The following is a 19,034-nucleotide window of genomic DNA, read 5'->3' as shown; positions in this document are numbered from 1 at the left end:
CCCAACCTGCAAGTTAACCTTTAGGGAATTTTGCCCCAAGGATTCCTGGGTCACCTCTGTACCTTTGAGTTTTGAATTTTCTGCCCATTTAGAAAAATAGTCATGCTTTTGTTCCTTATACCAAAGTGCATAAACATACACTTTCCAACACTGTACTCCATCTGTCACTACTTAATCCATTCTCCTCATCTGCCCAAGCCCCTCTGCAGCCTCCCTGCTTCCTGCCCCTCCACCTTTCTTTGTATCGTCTGCAAACTTGGCTATAAAACCATTAATTCCATCAGCAAAATCATTAAAATATAAAAGAGGCAGTCTCAATACCGATCCCTGCGGAACACCAATAGTCACTGGAAGCCAACTAGAAAAGGCTCCCTTTATTCCCACTCTTTGCTTCCCATCAATCATGCAATCATCTATCCATGCTAGTATCTTTCCTGTAATATCATGGGCTCTTATCTTTTTAACAGCCTCACGTTTGGCACCTTGTCAAAGACCTTGTCAAAGTCCAGAGTTACAACATCCACTGACTCCTTGTCTATCCTAGCTGTAATTTCCTCAAAGAATTCCAGCAGACACGTCAGGCAAGATTTCCCCTGAAGGAAACCATGCTGACATTGGCCTACTTTATCATGCACCTCCAAATATCCTGAAACCTTATGTTAATAATGGATTCCAACATCTTCTCAACAACTAAAGTCAGTCTAACTGGCCTATAGTTTCCTTTCTTCTGCCTCCTTTCCTTCTTAAGAGTGACGTGATATTTGCAATTTAACAGCCTGCCGGAACCATTCCATAATCTAGTGAATTTATGTCATTGCTGCTAATGACACCCTGTCCTTACACACCTGGAGAAGGATGCTTACGTGAGACTGCTGTTCTTGGACTACAGTTCAGCATTTAACACCATAGTTCCATTCTAGATTGACAAGAAACTCAAAGACCTTGTCCTTGAGCTTGCCTGTGCAGCTGGATCCTGGACTTCCTGTCAGATCACCAGCAGGTTGTAAGAGTGGGCTCCCTCACCTCCAACCCTCTGACTCTCGATACAGGAGCCCCTCAGGGCTGTGTACTGAGTCCCTTCCTTTACTCCGTGTATACCCATGACTGTATCGCCACCCATAGCTCCAATCCGCTAATTACATTTGCCAATGACACTACATTGATTGGCCTTATCTCAAACAATAATGAGGTGGCCCACAGGGAAGAAGACATCCGTCTGACACAGTGGTGTCAAAAAAACAACCTCTCCCTCAATATTTCAAAGACAAAGGAGCTGGTTGTGGATTACAGGAGGAATGGAGACAGGCTAACCCCTATTGACATCAATGGATCTGGGGTTGAGAAGATAAACAGTTTCAAGTTCCTTGGCATCCACATCACCAAGAACCTTACGTGGTCTGTACACACCAGCTGGGTGGTGAAAAAGGCACAATAGCGCCTCTTTCGCCTCAGACGGTTGAGGAAGTTTGGTCTGGGCCCCCAAATCCTAAGAACTTTCTACAGGGGCACAACTGAGAGCATCCTGACTGGCTGCATCACTGCCTGGTATGGGAACTGTAGCTCCCATACCAGGACTCTGCAGTGTGCAGGACTCTGCCGAGAGTGGTGCGGACAGCCCAGTGCAACTGTAGTTGTGAACTTCCAATGATTCAGGACATTTACAAAGACTGGTGTGTAAAAAGGGCCCGTAGAATCACTGGGGACCCAAGCCATCCCAACCACAATCTATTCCAGTTGCTACCATCTGGGAAGCAGTACCACAGCATAAATGCCAGGACCAACAGGCTCCGAGACAGCTTCTTCCACCAGGCCATCAGACTGATTAACTCATGCTGGCTTGAGCATACTCTATATTACATTGACTGTTCTATTTATTATAAATTACTATGATTGCACATGGCATATTTAGATGGAGACATATCAAAGATCTTTACTCATGTTTGTGAAGAATGAAAGAAATAAAGTCAATTCAATGTGCACCATAACCTCTTGCTTCCTTTCTCACCCTTCCTTTTGAGAATCTTTTGCAGCTGCTCCAAGACATCCTGGACCCTAGCACCTGGGAGGATACACACCATCCTGGCTTCTCTTTTGTGGCCGCCAAATCTCTTGTCTACCTCAGTAAAGGACTCATCTATAAATTTCAGTCTTTCAGATAGTCCTGAGTACATTTAGCTCCAGCTCCATTTCCTTGACCTTGTCAGTCAGGAACTGAAGTTGGGCACACTTCCCGCAGATGTAATCATCAGGGAGACTGTTAGGTACCCTGAAATCCTACACCTCACAGGAGGAGCATTCCTGTGCCTGAACTACCAACCAGCTCACATTTGTTATGCTTCCAGCTCGTCAAACTTAAGTTCTTGCCTGTGACCATTCTTTCCCAAGCCTGTTGAGCCAAAGCCTGACCACCCGAACACTCCACAATTGCCGCTCCCCTCAAATCCTGCTTCTTTTAATTAGCCCTTGGTAATTAATCCTAGTTGCTATAAACCCAAGGTTAATAGTATCTCCTGCTCCACAGCCAAGTCCCATCAGACCCCCGCCCCGCCCGCTCCACAGACAAGGTCCACAAGGAACTGTCTCCAACTTACTCTGCAACCCTATTGCTCTGCAGACAGTTCCCAACAGACCCCGCATGCTTTTTAAAACTAGTGCGTACAGTCCACGATAAACTACTACAGCTTGGGACACTGGAGTTCGGAGTTCAATTTGGCGTCCTTTGTTTGTACGTACTTAATTGGTCATTGTCTTGTGATTAGGCTGGGTGGGTTGCTAGAAGGGCGGGAAGGGCTTGTTCATGCTGTATGTCTAAGTAAATAGGCGTCATGATCAGTAAAACATGGCCTACCAGAATAGTACTGTTTTATGTTCCATGATTCAAGGATGTTCTCATGGCCTGTTTAAAAAATTGTAACATCAACTTGCAGGAATCTGAGCATCCCCACCCCAGAGTTCTCAAAGCATTCAGGATGCCATTAAGAGCCTCAAGTCCTGTTGTCAGAAGCACATTAAAGTCTGTTATAAATGTGAGATGGAGTGGACTCCACCATAACTACCCAGCTGCCTGGGCTGTAAGCTGTCTACTTTAAAGGACAGTGAAAGGGAAGTAAAGGAAAAGTGATGCTCATTGAAAATTCAGCTCATTAATCCCATTTCAGAATATCTGATCCAATGTAACACAAATGTTCATAATGTTCACCACTAGAAGCCCAGGTCTCCTTCCTCCTACACAAATATTCTATAGTCTATGGAAGCTGAGCTGGGCGAATCTTAATCCTTGCTTCTTTCTTCCCTCTAGAGCTCTGCATATTGGTATGCAAAATTGGCTTTTTTTGAGGATTTAGGGTAGTATATTATTCTCAGTGGCTTACCACAAAGTTAATTTTTAACTTTTCATGTTAAAATTTATTTTTAAAAGATGGACTTATGAATTTCTCTCACCCACCTTTGCTCTTTATTTTAAAGTCAGAAGTCCAGTCCAGTCAGTTCAATTACATCAGAATGGAATTATAAAGATTGATTTTATTTCTCATCAGTTCATTGAAACATTCAGACACACAATGAAATGCGTCATTTGCATTAACGACCTACACTGTTTGAGGATGTGCTAGGGACATCCCACAAGTGTCATCATGCTTCTGGCACTGATGTAGCATGTCCACTAATCCTCACTCTTTGGGAGGAAACCAGAGCACCTGGAGCAAAGCCATGCAGACACGCGGATAACGTACACACCTTGGCAGAATTGAACCCAGACGGCCGTTGCTGTAAAGTGTTGCGCTAACCCGTACATTACTGTGCTGCCCATTTAGAAACTGTATCGGTGATCCCTGTGCTCCTTATATATTCAGAATAGACCTTTGAGTGAAGATGCCTCATTCAGCTCATCCTTCCAGAAGTTTCTGACTTCTTACTGCCACATTTGTGATTAGCAATCCCTTAAACAGGTGGACAGAACTTTAGTTGTCTGGAAATGCACCCCCGCCCCCACTGTCAAGGCAAATCATGCTATAATCTACGATTGGCATAGTGCCGGCTATTATTTAAATGATGACACCAGCTCTCACTCCCAGTCATGATTCTAAAGGTTCAAAGGTTCATTTTATTGTCGAAGTATGCATGTGCAATACAACTCTGATATTTGTCTACTCCAGATAGCCACTAAATACAGAAAGACCGTGGATGTTAATGAAGGAAAGGACATCAACTCTCCCCTTCAACCGGCATGAAAAAGAAACAAAACCCACTGACCCCAAAATCACCCCTCCCCCGCAACAAAAAACAGTCGCAATAACAATCCCTGATCCCCTCACTCACAAGAAAACCAGCACCAAAAAACTGAAGGAAACCAACATAAACTACAGTCCAGTAATCATACAAATCTGAGAATATGGGTAATGGCTTTCCATCTGCACATGAGGACAGCAGTCGCACAAACTCAGTCCTTCCGTAAAGAGTGACTAGCAGCCCAGGTCCTAATGTTTAAGCATAATATTGGAGTGGCACAGTGAGGTAGCTAGTAGAGCCTCCGCCTCAAAGTACCAGAGACCTGTGTTCAATCCTGACCTTGGCTCCAATCAGTGAGGAGTTTGTGCATTCACCCTGGGATCATGTGGGTTGTCACTGTGTGCCTGAAATTTGAATATTATTGCCACATCTATGGAGATAGAGTGCAAAGGGTTTGTTTGCACATCATCCAAACAGTTCATTCTAAACAGAACTACAATGAGGTAATGAAAAGGAAACAGAATGCAGAATTTCCTTCCAGTAAGTTTTTCTTCCCTATTCCAACGGCATGCAGGATGGTAGGTAATTGCCTGCTGGAAATTTCCCTTTAACGTGTAGGGGAGTGGAAGAATGTGTGGAGAGTTGTGAGAATGTAGGAAGGATAAAACTGGAATTAATGTTAGGTTAGTAGGAGTGGGTGATTAATGGTTGGCACAGACCCGGTTGGCGAAACAGCCCTTTTCTGTGCTATCCCTCTGTCTCTAACGTAAGTCACAAAATGCTGCTGGAAATCAGCAGGTCAGGCAAGAAAGGGGGTAGAAGCCAGAATAAAAAGGAAGGGGAGGGGAAATAATACAAACTAGTAGGTGAGGGGGAAGGTGGATGGGTGGGGGAGTGATAAATGGAAGAGGTAGAGGTAAACAGCTGAAGGAGGAATCTGAAAGGAAAGGAGAGTGGACTGTGGAGGAAAGGGAAGAAGGAGAGGCACCAGAAGAGGCCATGGACTGTCAGAATGGGAGATAGAAATTGAATTGAAATAGGTGGCCACTGGGAAATTCTTCTTTTGTAGCTGACAAAGTGAAAGCGCTGAACAAAGTGGCTCTCCTCTCTACATTGGGTTTCAGCAATATCGAAGAGGCTGCACTGGGAGCACTAGACACAGTAGATGACCCCAACAGATTCACCTGGAAAGACTGTGTGGGGCCTGAATTGTGGTGAGGGAGCTTTAGGACTTATCCCACTTCCAGATCAATGGGGAGGAACAAGTCAACAAACCAGTTGCATAGAGAGTGGGGTCATGGAAAATGGAAAGATGTGCTTAGTGGTACTGTCCCATTATAGATGGTGGAATCTGGTGCTGGGGGTAATATGTAAGGATTCTTGGGGTAGTATGCAAGGACAAGGGCGACTCTATCCGTGTAATGGGAAGACTGGGTGAAGGCAAATGTGGCCATTCTCCTCAGCAACAAGTATACCCCTTTGATTACTGCTGGGGGGTATGAAGCCACATTCAGGCTGGAGAAGCCACACTTCATTTTCTACCTGGATAGATTCCAACCTGATGCCACAAACATTGATTTCTCTAACCTCTGGTAATTTCACCCATCCCATTCCCTCTCATTCCATTCCCCGTTCTGGTTCCCCCTCACCACTTCTCTTTTCTGCTGTTTATCCACTCCCTCTGCTGCCTCTGCTCCTTCCCTTTCTTCCATGGTCCACTGTTCTCCTCTGTCAGATTCCTTCTTTTTCAGCTCTTTACCTCTTCCACTCATCCCCTCCCAGCTTCTTAGTTCATCCCACCTCCCCACCCACCCAACTTCACCCTCACCTAGTTTCACCTGTCACATGCTAACTTGTACTCGTCCCTCCCCTCAGCTTCTCATTCTGGCTTATGCCTCCTTCCTTTCCAATCCTGATGAAGGGTCTCAGCCTGAAAGGTGGACCGTTCATTTCCCTCTATAGACGCTGCCTGACTTGGTGAGTTCCTCCAGTATTTTGTGTGTGTTGCTCAAGATTTCCATATCTGCAGAATTGCTTGTTTTTACCTATGTCAATGTTCCCTCTCATCTTTTGCTACTAGTGTACAAGGGAAGTTAAACTGGGCACAATACATTGTCACTCTCTACCACGTCAGCAGGTTAAGTATATTCCACATTCATACACAACCACATTTCTTTTTCTGGTTTCTGATGAGGATGGTGGTGACAACACGCAGTTTGTCTGCAAATTTTAGAACTGGCTTCTATATACTGTTTTTATTGAAGAAATTATTCAGTGCACACACGTTGTTGTCGCTGGCAAAAAAATTGCACTACACAAGATTTTTGTGCATATTGGTCATTATAAATTAGAGGGAATATTGACATATGTCATACTGTTGGATGCTCTATTTTCATCTATTTACAACTGATGAAGCAGGACTGATCAGAGGTTTATTCCAATCTTAAAGTTGTGGAAACACTCTCCTCTGCCAACTGAACACTGAATTTTAACTATTCTTGGTGCTGCATCAAGCATTTTCTTGACATCCCATTGAACCACATTGGGTCCTTTGGCTTGATCCTGAGTCGCAAGTAAGATATTTCCTGGTCATGCACTATAATACAGTTTTATTACTGTAGCTGGCTCAGTGCCCCCTGTGTATACCTTATTTTAGATGCCCTGGAGCATTCAATAATCCCCATTGGTTGAGAAATCTGGTGCTTTGGTGCATTCAGTAGTGTTCTAATTGTGTTTCTTACAATATTTTACCTAACATTTTGTGACTATGCTTCAACCACAGGTCAGATAAAGGAAAGCAAATCCCTTTTATTGATGTGCATTAATGAACCAACCATATAGGTTCATGACTACCACATCTGAGATAAACTTCTTTCTTTAAATTCTAGATTGCTTTGTTAATCAAGTATAAATTCTCCATCTGCTTTGGTGGGATTTGAACTCTTCTCTGTGCATTCTTAATTGGGGCCTTTGGATTATGAGTAAGTACATTAACCAGTATTCTGCTGTTTATAATGTGGAGTATTTTAATAGAACACTAGTAACTTACTCCGTAATATGCCCTTTAGATGTTGTCAAGCGTACAGAGCAAATTGATTTGAATTACTTGTTTCATTTGTAAACACTGGCACCAAAAAGTCTAGAAAATGACATATCAATGATAAAATTGGAAAATATACAAATACAGAATAATCAAATGAATATTTTATGCTATCTAACACGGTGGTTAGGCAAAAATCTGTCAATAACAAATTTGCCACTGCTCAAAGCACATAGAATGCAATCACAAGAACCTCTGGATGACTACAGTTGTCTTCAGTTCATTCCAGTTTTCATTTTATTTGTCCATTAAGTAGACACAGCTGTTCACAACAGTTGTACCAGCAGCTCTACTTTCTTTGTCTAAATTACTTCTTTTTGCTAGCCTGCGGAATACTGTACAAAATGAGGAAAAACTCGACCAAATCCCTAAAGAATGAATGTTAACTAAATGGAATTTACAATTTCGCCTTTAACCTTTTAACAGCATCACAATACTTTCATAATTACAATACACAATATAATTGATCTAAGTGTGTGTGCACAAAAGAAATCACATTGAGGAAAAAAAGCTGATGAGAAGTTTGCTCAAGCTTGCAATGAAAACTGACATTCTTGTTCATTGGCATTGAAACAGTAAAAGGTTGCAGTGGGAAAACAGTAATTGGGTATTAATAATCAGACAGGCATCTATTTCCAAAATCTGCACATGGTCAACCATCAAAAATTTGATGATTAGGTGCAAAGTTGGAGAGGAATCAATTAGAGATGCATTCGGAAGGAAAACAATTATACATCTCATTATACACACAAAATGTTGGAGGAACTCAGAAGGTCAGGCAGCATCTATGGAAAAGAGTAAACAGTTGATTTTTCAGGCCAGGACCCTTCATCAAGACTAAAAAGGAAGGGGGAAGAAGGCAGAATAAGAAGGTGGGTGTGGGAGGGGAGGAAGATGTACAAGGTAGCAGGTGATAGGTGAAACCAGGAGAGGGGGAGTGGGTGAAGTAAAGAGCTGGGATGTTGATTGGTGGAACAGATAAGGGCTGGAGAAGGGGGAATCTGACAGGAGAGGTCAGAAGACCATGGAAGAAAGGGAAAGGGGAGGAGTACCAGAGGGAGGTGATGGCCAGGTAAGAAACACAAATGGGGAATGGTGAAGTGGTTGGGAGGATGAGGTAACTCATGCCATTAGATTGGAAGTTACCCAGACAGTTATCTACATTTCTAATTTGATTATATTCCTTCTTTGATTTAATAACCATTCTTTCAACTGGTACTCTTATCCTAATCTTTACATTCTATGTAAATTTTGTGGAGGCACTAGATTGTATTACTAATAGCAGTCCACTTTTTTAAATGCAAGTTCATAAATAAAGAACCTGTATGTTAAAAAGTTAATATTTCAAACATCTGTTGAATTGTTTCTATTTTATCATTTTGTGTGGGTATCTAGAAGTCAACAAGCAAGTCTATTGTATTTTCCAAGTGCAAATGTGATTTTCCAAAAGGAAAAGCAAATGGTCTCATCAATCTTAGGATATAGTGGAATATAGTTAACCAAGTTTATGCTACAATCTCATCAGGCACCCACTATAAAACACATTGCCAATGAAACGAAGAATCACCACTTGGGTGAGTTACCAAGGTGAACAGGTATCAATAGCAAAATAGCCAAGCCAAAAAAAAAAAAAAATCTTGGCTGGCCTGATTTTGCTGGACTTTGCCAGCAAGGAAACGTGAACATCTACCCTCAAGTCTGCAAGTTTTAAGACTTTCATACAAATGAATAAGTCATGAACTTTTCCGCTGACTTCTGTTCACTGTGCTCCAGATGTGGGGCATATTTTTTATTTTATTTGGAGATGCAGTGCAGAAAAGGTCCTTCCAGTCCAGCAACCCACTGATTTAACCCCAGCCTAATAATAGGACAATTTACAATAAGCAACTAATGTAGTAACTAGTATAACGTTGGACATATGGAACACACACACACACACGCGCACACGCACACGCACACACACCCCCCCCCCCCCCGATCCCAGAACTTTTGTGCTATAGCCCTGAGCCCACTAAAAGATGTCAATACAGGTTGACCTTCTACAATCCTGCACCATTGGGACCTGTGGAGTGCCAGATTAGTGAAAATGCCAAATTACAGAAGGATCACATTAAGCAATAGCTAACCGCCTCATCATACCTTTAAAATATCATGCAAATCAGTACAAGTTAGATAATAATGAAACAGAAATATTAAATGAGTAGCAAGTGAAAGTTTAATAAAGTAATATACTGTACAGGCACAGATAAAGGGTACAGGTAAATGTACAGGAATTAACTTGTACAGAACAGTTCAGCACTTCTGCTTCTAAAGTGAGACGTTTAATATACCTTAAGGCAAAGTTACATGTCTGCAAGTGTGAGGTTGTCAGGATCATCAACATCTTCATTTGAAAAATGAGTGATGCATCAGGAACTGGTGCCGAAACTGGCACAACAGTTTTTTCAAAAACTGTTGATAATGGTGCCAGCACATCAGGGTGAACAGAAGCAGAAGTTGGAGAAAGAAGGTCTTCTATATGCCACAGTTCATGTGACCGCCAGGTGACTGGGGATTTGGCACTGGACTCTTCCTTCTTCACTCGCAGTTACTGAGGGAATCTTCGTTAGTTTCTTTTCCTCCGCTTAGTAATATGCTTAAATTCAGTGGGTCGCCACGTCTGATCTGAGGTTGTCAGTAGAAGAAAACGGAATGCTGGCCGTGCGATGCCAGAAGGTAGTGTGTGACTGCCGGCAGGCGGGCGAGAAGATGGACTGACCTAGTGCGCGCCAGCTCCCCCGCCGCTGACAGGTGCCGAGTAGCCGTGCCTCATCAAATGATATTAATAAATGCAGGAAAATAAGCAGGAATCACCTGTCTGTGCTTACAAGAGCACACCAACACATGAACAGATCTAGCGCAACCAAAACAACGCGCAGCAGATTGGTACAGTGGCCCGGGAAATTTGAAATTACAGTTGCACGGAAAATTTGAAATCAGTGCCGGATTATCGACGGAACCGGATTACAGGTAGTCGGATTAGTGAAGGTCGACCTGTAATATGGTTGTGATAATGAAAGAAAGGGGAGTGAAAGCACAGTTTCTTTTTAAATTATTTGGACTTGGATTTTGCCAGCATGTTACCGAAATCCATTGCTTGAGGGCCTCCACAGACCTAGGATGATCAAGCAAGCCTACAAGTTAGGGATCCGAGTGGCAAGTGTGGGTAGCTGACTCCATCTGCAAAATCCAAGTCTCCAGCTTTACAAGCTTGTGATTGGAGTACAACATATTCAGCCTGAAGCCTCCAAGAGGATCATAACCTTGTTGTATTTTGGAGGCTTGCGTGCCTCAATGACCTTGAGAGTTATGTTGGCTAGGTTCAGGGCCTTGTGCTTTGGCTCTTAGTAGGGTCACCTACGCCAGACAAGTCAAAGGGTAGAGAGCAGACCAAGAGTGGTGCACTGATCCTCCAAGTTTGGGTTCGGCTCAGGGCTATTAACCCCAAATGGTAAAACAAAATTGTTACAGAAACAGCAATGATGAATCTTTCTACATCTCTCTGCGTCGGTATGGGCTGAAAGAGTTGGGGGACCTTCATTGCTGCCCTAAATGTCAGAGGAGTAATGGGCAGTGATTTCAACCTGAAAATTTTGCTACAATTTCCTTCCAAGCCCGGCTGCAACATTTCCTCTTTTCTGTGAATGTAAGGGGTATTTTCAAAATTATGCATTTTAGTAATGACTGCTAGAATTCAAGAAATTGCAAAGCAACAAGGAACTTAAAGATAAATTTTCAGATTGTGTTAGATTAATGTCAAATGGATATTCAAGCTGTCATCTGTTAGAAGATTATTGTGCAATGATAATAGACTTCACATAATTAACATAGAAATCAAGAAACCTTGAGTTTCAGGTGAAGTTTCTTCATGTAATTCAAACTAAATGTAATTACGATTTAATTTAAAAAAGGCCATTAAGTACAGGTGACCTTTTCAGTTAGGAAGTATTGAGATACACTCCCCTTCCATCAGTTACACCTGTAATCATTGGAACATAGATGCCAAGTTGAAAATAGCTTCCTGCAACAGTCAACAATAAATCACTAAGTTTTATATCTTAAAGCTCCTCACTAAATCGCTTCATAAGGAGAAAATTAGATACAGTACAGACAGAATGGTGTAATGGGTTTCCAGTGCCACGAGTTTGTTGGGCTACTTCTAGTGCAGGGTGTTTACAGTTCATAAATGTTCTGTCAGACTTGAGCACTTACTACCAATCTTTGTGTGTCAATGGTTTGCCATTTTATTTCAAATGTTTCCAGTACATTTTAATAAAATAAAACTTAGCATAAGACTATAAATTCAACAATAAAGATAGTCTCAGAAAATTTTTTGAAGCCCTCCTGACTTTTAGATTTTCATGTCCACTTGGAAAAATAGATTAGGATTTGAAAGGAAAATAGTCAAGTTCGAAATGCACTTACAGTGGTAGTAAGACACGCATAGACAAAAAATAGAAGTGACTGCTGTCATCTTTCTAATTCAACCCAAATTCAAATCAAAATCAATTGAACCACTAATTATTTCCAGAAACATTGCCTTATATTACCTACAAATTAAGTACTTACAATGAAAACAATGTAACTGGGTTGTTTCTGAAACGTCAAGTGGAAAATACTGCTCCAGAATTTAGGACCAAGATAAAGTAACAATATTTCCCGTCTATCTTGTAATCTCTATAAAGGCCTATCAATCTCTGGCACAAACTTCCCTTATACAGCTCTCAAACTTCAGTTCAAGGACATCCCTTCCCCGAATCACTTTGATACCATCAAGGCAGCAGACCAATCACGTTAAAGATTTCAATCCGATAGGAAACCACAAGGATAATTTTAAAATAAATGTTTCATATATCAAACAATGCAGGAGAGCCTGAAATACATTGGAAGTAGAAATGATATTAGTTTTATTTAAATTTTAACAAGTCCTATCAGTTTGAAACATTCATTTAGGGAAATTACAATAAACATGAGAAAAATAGTTTGCTGAGCAGCAATAATAGCTTAATATTCAATTAAAAGCCCAAATCTCATGCAACAAAGTGCAAGATTTGCAGTGGATTTTACAGTGTGTCCAGTACATCAAAACAAAATCATGTTAGCTCATGATTTTCAGCCTGATTTTGCATTGAAAAGGACTACAACTAGCACAGCCTGTGAGAACAGTTAGAACATTGACTTCAATTCCTGGATTTCTGCATGGACTACTTTTTCATTTAAATCCCAAAGTTATGTTGTTTTCATAGAGTAAAGATTACAACCTCTTATTTTGCAATCACTTCTGTCCCAAAATCTAAACTTGTGGTTGGCTGGTTCATTAGTCATAAATTTTCTATCCCACTGACAAATATCCAAGGTGATATTAAATAACATATGATTCAAATTTTGAGCTATGTATTAATATTTTAATCATTCTACAGAACTATATCAAAACTGAAGATGACAGTGGTGTTTTCAATACTGAAACTCTCAGTTTTGTTAGTTATCCAATCATAACAAGAAAAAAGGTCTGCAATTCACCTTAATAACTAAACATTCATGTGGAATAAACTTGCTTTTCCTGATCACAACTTACTGCCAATTAGAGTTTGGTGTGTAGTTAGTGGATGAAGTTTAGGATCAATTCATCTTAGCCCAGCTATGGTAGCTCCTTGAATAAAATATTCATACTCATTGTATATATTATTCGACAATGCAGTAATGTACATTATCTATTTTACACAATCTAGCTTTAAGAAAAGTTAAACTAAATAGTAAAAATAATTAAGTAGTAGGGAAGTATTTGACACTAACTAAATGATCATTACAGGAAAAATAGTCATTTTACTAAGGAAATCCAGTAATGTATTAAGTTAAAAATAATATTTACTATTTTAACATATGGAATGGATCTGTCTGTGGAATAATCCAGAAGGATTCTCACTAAACCCTGGCAGAGAAATACCGTTATTAACGAGTCCTAGCAATATAATCAGTTCTAACCAAGTTCACTTCCATTCAGTGCCATTAAAAAAACCTCACTTGGCTCAATTACAGAGGAAATTCTGCTAGAATTCTACTATAAGTTAGCACATTCAAAATAAGTTAAGTTGTGCTTCAGCCTCATAAATTTATGGTCTATCATAAAAATGAGTCCAGCGGCATAGCAGTTACATGTGAACTCAGACAGCACATCACATCAAATGGTTAATTCAATGTAAATTTACTTTTCTTTTGAACAAAAACACCACTAGTTACCAACAGAGCCTATTTATAATCCCATGAAAGCAATGGAATTAACTCAGAACAGAAATAGCTTAAGCATGTGTAACAAAACATATTTTTTATCAAACCTAGCTAATGAAACATGTTTAACTTTGAAGAATGATGCATCACGCTAATTATTCTCCTTTAGAGAGTTATCAGTCTATCTTCAATTATCTTAAATGATTTGAACGCTCAAATTTTTGGCAACGATTTGTTGCTGTGAAGAGAAGATAATTAATAATCAAACAGAAACATTAAATTAAGGAATATCAGGGTGGTTATGGAGAGGCCAATCATTACAACTGATCATTAAATAACACATGAAAACACTGATCGTTTTGAAAACACTATTTTATACATTATCAAAATTTGTTGGAAATTAATATTAGTTAAAAGAAATTGACACCAAATATTGTATTTTCAATTTGCAATACCTTACCAGTTATTAGTAATTAGCTTAAAAGATTCATCAAGTATGTTATTTAAAAAAAATATTTGCTAGACATGAAAGAGAACAGAAAAGGTGCTCAATAACAGTGAGACTCAACGAAAATATCTATCCATGGAGCAAGGGATAATGGTGGGGAGTGGGGAAGCATTATTACTAATTTTCAAAGCCTACGAACAATTATTTAGTTCATAAAATAAAAGGAATCACATTATGACTAAAACTAATGACAGTCTATTTTTGCTTTTATCATTTAAAAGCATTCAGGACATGAAAGCATAAAATATTGCAGAAAGTGTGGATTTTAAAAAATTTTGCAGTTCTTTTAAGAAATTAAACTTCAATTAGACTAAAAGTTCTAATAAAATATAAAGTATAAAATTAATGGCCAAAATATTCATACTTAAGCTAGTTAAAATATATTCTGAGTTACATTAATTATATTTCAAAAATCTAAGAAACAACAAAGGCAAAAAGAATGGAAATAGTCCTGTGTTTTGGTATCTTAATGCAAAAGTTATTTGGCAACAGTGTACTTCCTCCCAATAGAAATGCAAGCACTGGAAGATAGTGTTTTTTTTATTCTGAGTTTCCAGTGTCTACAAACTTGTAAACATTCAATCAAAGGATTAATGAAAGAGGTTTTGAGAAGAACATTACATTTGCCATGGAATGATTATGTTTATATTGATAAACAAATATATTCAAAAAGGATGCTACTAAACAAAATTAAGGAAAATGTCCTAACTTAATTGCCCAAGGACATTCCAATCAGTTTACATGTGAAGTAACTGCTACATCATGTGCTGATAATACAAAACAACTCCCAAATTGCCCCCGTTAAAATCAATAAGTTAAATATTTATGGAATGTTCTATCTTACTTAGGATAAATTTTACACCTTCATTTCCATAGAATATTCAGTCCAATGCATCTATGTAATATAAAAACAAATAAAAGACTTGATGTTCAGCAAAGAAATAAATTGATATTGATCCCTAAAAAGTATTTTTATACCTCAAAATTTCAAAACAAGTAAGCAAAGGTTTTTGCTGGTGTCAATGCTAATTTGGGTGCAATATTACTTGAATTTAATACATTTTGTATTTCATAGGTTTAAAACCTAAATTTTTTTAAAGAAAATTATTAAATTAACTAGAACTTATTCCCACATTATTACTTTCTGCACTTTTATAATTACAGCTAATTAACATTAGGCACCTGACCAGAAAAGTACTAAATAACAAATCTTTAGAAGTTTCACTCCCATTTATTGTTCAATCTTTTACCTAAAATACTGCTTAATTTGTTTGAATATTTTCAAGGTGACTTATCATTAATTTACAGAGGTGTTTATGTATAAAATGAATGTGTGTATATGACACACTTAACAGGTGCACCTACACACAGATATAAAAATGAAGAATGTGGTATACACAAATATATACCATAAATCATTAGATATTCTTAATTATGCATTGAAAGAAACTTCCTTTCAAAATAAGATTGTGTCAGAGAAATTATTTCAAAATGACCCACTTGTCAAGTAAAGGCACACAATTTAAAATATTTGCCTTCACATTTCACAGGTTTCAATTTTAACTAAACATTAACAGAATTGCATTCTGAACAAGTGCACAAATATTCCTGAAAATTATTTTTACCCCTTGATATAATAAAGAAAAATAAGCACTTATTGTAATCCTTAGGACATTATAGGAGGTAATAGAAATCTAAAATGTATTCTTAGTAAACAAAGATCACAAAAGAAAGATTTTTTGGTGTTTAAAACCGATTTAAATCTGTGTACTTCCATGAAGTATTTATAAACGACAATGGATAAACTGGAAGATCAAAAAAATTGTCCCTGGTTTGACTCCTAGCTCTGGTCACTGCCAATGAATGTTCTTCAAATAATGAGCCATAACAACAGGTTCTCTAACGCCACAGGAATTTGAATAATGGAGTATTATGTTTTAAACCCCAAGTTGGATAAAATATTCATTTATGTGCAGGGAAATTTACAGTTTTAAAATCTGGAAAAGCAAGTTGCATTGCAACAAGGACACGCTGATTAGAACATGCAGAAGCAAAAATCAACAATGTTAACTGAATAGGTAAGATTTTGATTGCTTGCTGATTTCTCGTCAGTACCGGAACAAATTTCAGTGGTAATATACAGAGGATGTAAAACGAGCAGGCAGTGAAATTATAGAAAAAACCAACAGATCCAACTCAATACCCACATTAGTTAACAAGTTATTAACATTAAAAAAAACTCCCAGCTCAATAGTTGAGACTTCCTTCCCAACCTGTCCAAAATTTGAAAGAGTTGGCGAACAATTTTTTCAGATTTATTATTATTCTGAGCAGCAGAAGGGCAGAGGATAAGGATCGTTTTTTAAAAATTAAAATTAAAAAGGCTTTCGTAGTCTGAAACCTCCCCGATCTTATGCTAATTATGAGTTGACACAAACTTTTGAAGTCATTAATGCTTCCCACCTGAATGCCTGCAGCATAGAGATAAGTCTAGACACCGAGACAAGAGACTTCAACTTTCCTCAAAACTTCTTCGTTTCGTTTTTCTTTTATTGACCAAATTTCAATTCAAGTTCTACTATTTCGTAGTATTTTACTAAGACTCCATACGAAGTTTCGAACGGAAATATTAACAATTCGCGACGGATCGTCTTAAACAACGTTAATAGTGTGAAAATAACCTAATATGGATAACATGCAAACTCCTTTAAAAATCTGCTTATGAATATCTGGCTGACCTACTTTCTATTACTTCCTCTTTTGACAGAACATAATCTAAGTATCAAATCTCACTCCACGTAAGAGCAAGAAAACGTAAAATAATTCCGATTGAATTAGCTCGAATACAAGTTACCACGAGGTTTGCAACAAGAACACAGAACAGAGACAATTGAAGAACTTTATGAACGAAACGAAAAACGAAACCCAAGGATTGTAAACCATTTTGCACGACCCATTTGATGTTTTTTTTTGGTAACCAAACTACATTGGTTTTGCTTGGCAGCACACTTGGAGCCAGAACGCTGTCACTGTCTCAGGCGTTCTGGCACCAGCCTACGGCAAAAAGGGCCGCCTTCTGTCTTGGCCTGATTTTAAGAAGTTTGAAAGCCTCCCGAAGCTGGCCCAGTGAAAGTGCGCTGGGAGAGAACGAGCCCCTCGTGATCTCATGCACCTTCCCCCACCACCCCGACCGTGCTAAGCATACGGTGCAGACAATTGATGAGAAGTACACTGACCTTTAATTTAAATAATAATGATAATATGTGTTTTGGTTTGTGCCGTGCTCAGCCGACCTCCTCTGCCGCTGGATATATTTTTCCGTAGCAGTTAACAAGAAGTGAACAGATTTTTGAGTTTACCTGACACAATTCGTTTTGCGTCTCCAGCATCCTGACTGGCGGTTTGATGTCTTCAAACACCGGCTGCTCCTCTGAGGCACCGTCGGCCATGGCCACAGGTTTCAGTTGAGCAAAAACAGTGCTTTCTTCAGTGTTGGGGACGCTGATAGCCAGCCCGCTGCTCGACATCACTTTCTTGCAATGATCGTCTGTACCTTTACTTTCTTTCTATATGTATGTATATAATGTATATTAAAAGTATGAATAAAAAGCAACTAAAATCAAATGGAATCCAAATTTCCCCGCAGCAATCCCACTCCGCGCGCTACTCGCCTGGTTCTGATCTGATCTCATCTGTCACTCACCTGAACTATACCTGCGTACCAATCTAGTGATTGACAGCACACTGACCAATAGCGGTTCGGGTCGAACTGTCAATCAAACGGACCGTGGAGAAAGGCGGATTCAGCTCAGGTGGGCGGAGTAACGGTAACTTGCTTCCACTGCGCGTTGAGCAATTCCGGTCATTGCGAAATATGAGGATTTTAGTTCTGGTTACGATATCTTTTTTTTCTGCATTTTTCTACAAAAGAACATAGGTCCTTTTTTCTTCTCTGGAAATAGTCAAACAATGAAAGTAGATTAGTCTACACATAAATATAACAGGCACATCATAAATACTGTACTTTGAAACCTCAGTAACAATTTATCACTATAACCACCAAGGTTTGTTTGAAATGCAATAACTGTTCAGAAATTATCTGACTGAAAGAACTAGTGTGGGATGGGCTCTTCAACTTAACTAGACAGAGCTCATGAAAAGGAGATTAAATTGAGTTCTCCTGGATATTAATAGCTTTTGTCATTATTTATTGACAGCTTTAACAAACAAAAACACTCACCTATTAAAGGGTAGGTGGTACTTTAGATTATAAGTGTACTGGAATTGTCTGAAGATTGCATCCTATGCACTTCAGACAATAATGATGTCCTTGAGATACACTTCATTAAGTAGCTAAAATAATATAAACTTTTAAAAACATTAAGAACTATAAGGGAGTGTGGAATGAACAGCCAGTGCATGTGGTGCAGGTGAGCTTGATTTCAACGTTAAAGAGAGGTTTGGTTCGGTACATGGGCAATAGGCGTATGAAGGGTTATGGTCACCGTGCTGGTCAATGGGAGTAGGCTGCTTCAATGGTTCAGCATGGAATAGATTGGCCAAAGGGTCTGTTTCAGTCTTGTAGTTTTCCATGACCCCATGGCTCAGAAAATATAAAGATACCCCAACAAATGTTTGCACATTCTCCTTGTCTCCACAGAGGTTCCTTCCAGGTGCTCTGGTTTCAATTTGCATCCTGAAGACAAGTGTGTTGGTAGGTTGACTGACGAGTGGAAGTTGCCTCTGTTGTGTAGGTGAGTAGCTGAATCTCAGGAGAGCTGATGAGAGTATGAGGAGAATATATGAAAAGCAGATTAGTGTGGAATTAGTGTGAATGTACGTCACTGACCTGGGTGACCTCTTTGGGTTGAAGGGTCTCTGTGTTGTATGGCTCTAAAAATCAGGGAATCTCATAGATTCTGTGAAGTGTGATGT

General features: G+C 39.2%; 1 protein-coding gene and 1 long non-coding RNA gene across 2 annotated transcripts in view; one reads left to right on the top strand and one right to left on the bottom strand.

The window, feature by feature from the left end:
- The window catches only part of LOC140734396 (uncharacterized), a 37,337-nt gene extending 21,160 nt beyond the window's left edge, over window positions 1–16,177 (top strand). The window contains exons 2-3 of the long non-coding RNA XR_012100533.1: window positions 7,116–7,208; window positions 16,076–16,177. This is a non-coding gene — a long non-coding RNA (uncharacterized lncRNA). The remainder of the gene's footprint in view (window positions 1–7,115; window positions 7,209–16,075) is intronic.
- Window positions 1–17,777, bottom strand: part of LOC140734395 (Krueppel-like factor 5) — a 63,422-nt gene extending 45,645 nt beyond the window's left edge. The window contains exon 1 of the mRNA XM_073058282.1: window positions 17,459–17,777. Coding sequence (XP_072914383.1) covers window positions 17,459–17,626 — 168 coding nt within the window. The 5' untranslated portion in view covers window positions 17,627–17,777. The remainder of the gene's footprint in view (window positions 1–17,458) is intronic.
- Window positions 17,778–19,034: the final 1,257 nt, after the last annotated feature.

The sequence above is a fragment of the Hemitrygon akajei genome, chromosome 10 (genome assembly GCF_048418815.1).
Source record: "Hemitrygon akajei chromosome 10, sHemAka1.3, whole genome shotgun sequence".
Lineage (NCBI taxonomy): Eukaryota > Metazoa > Chordata > Chondrichthyes > Myliobatiformes > Dasyatidae > Hemitrygon > Hemitrygon akajei.
The sequence above is the reverse complement of the archived record's forward strand: the minus strand, read 5'-3'. Positions and strand labels throughout refer to the sequence as shown.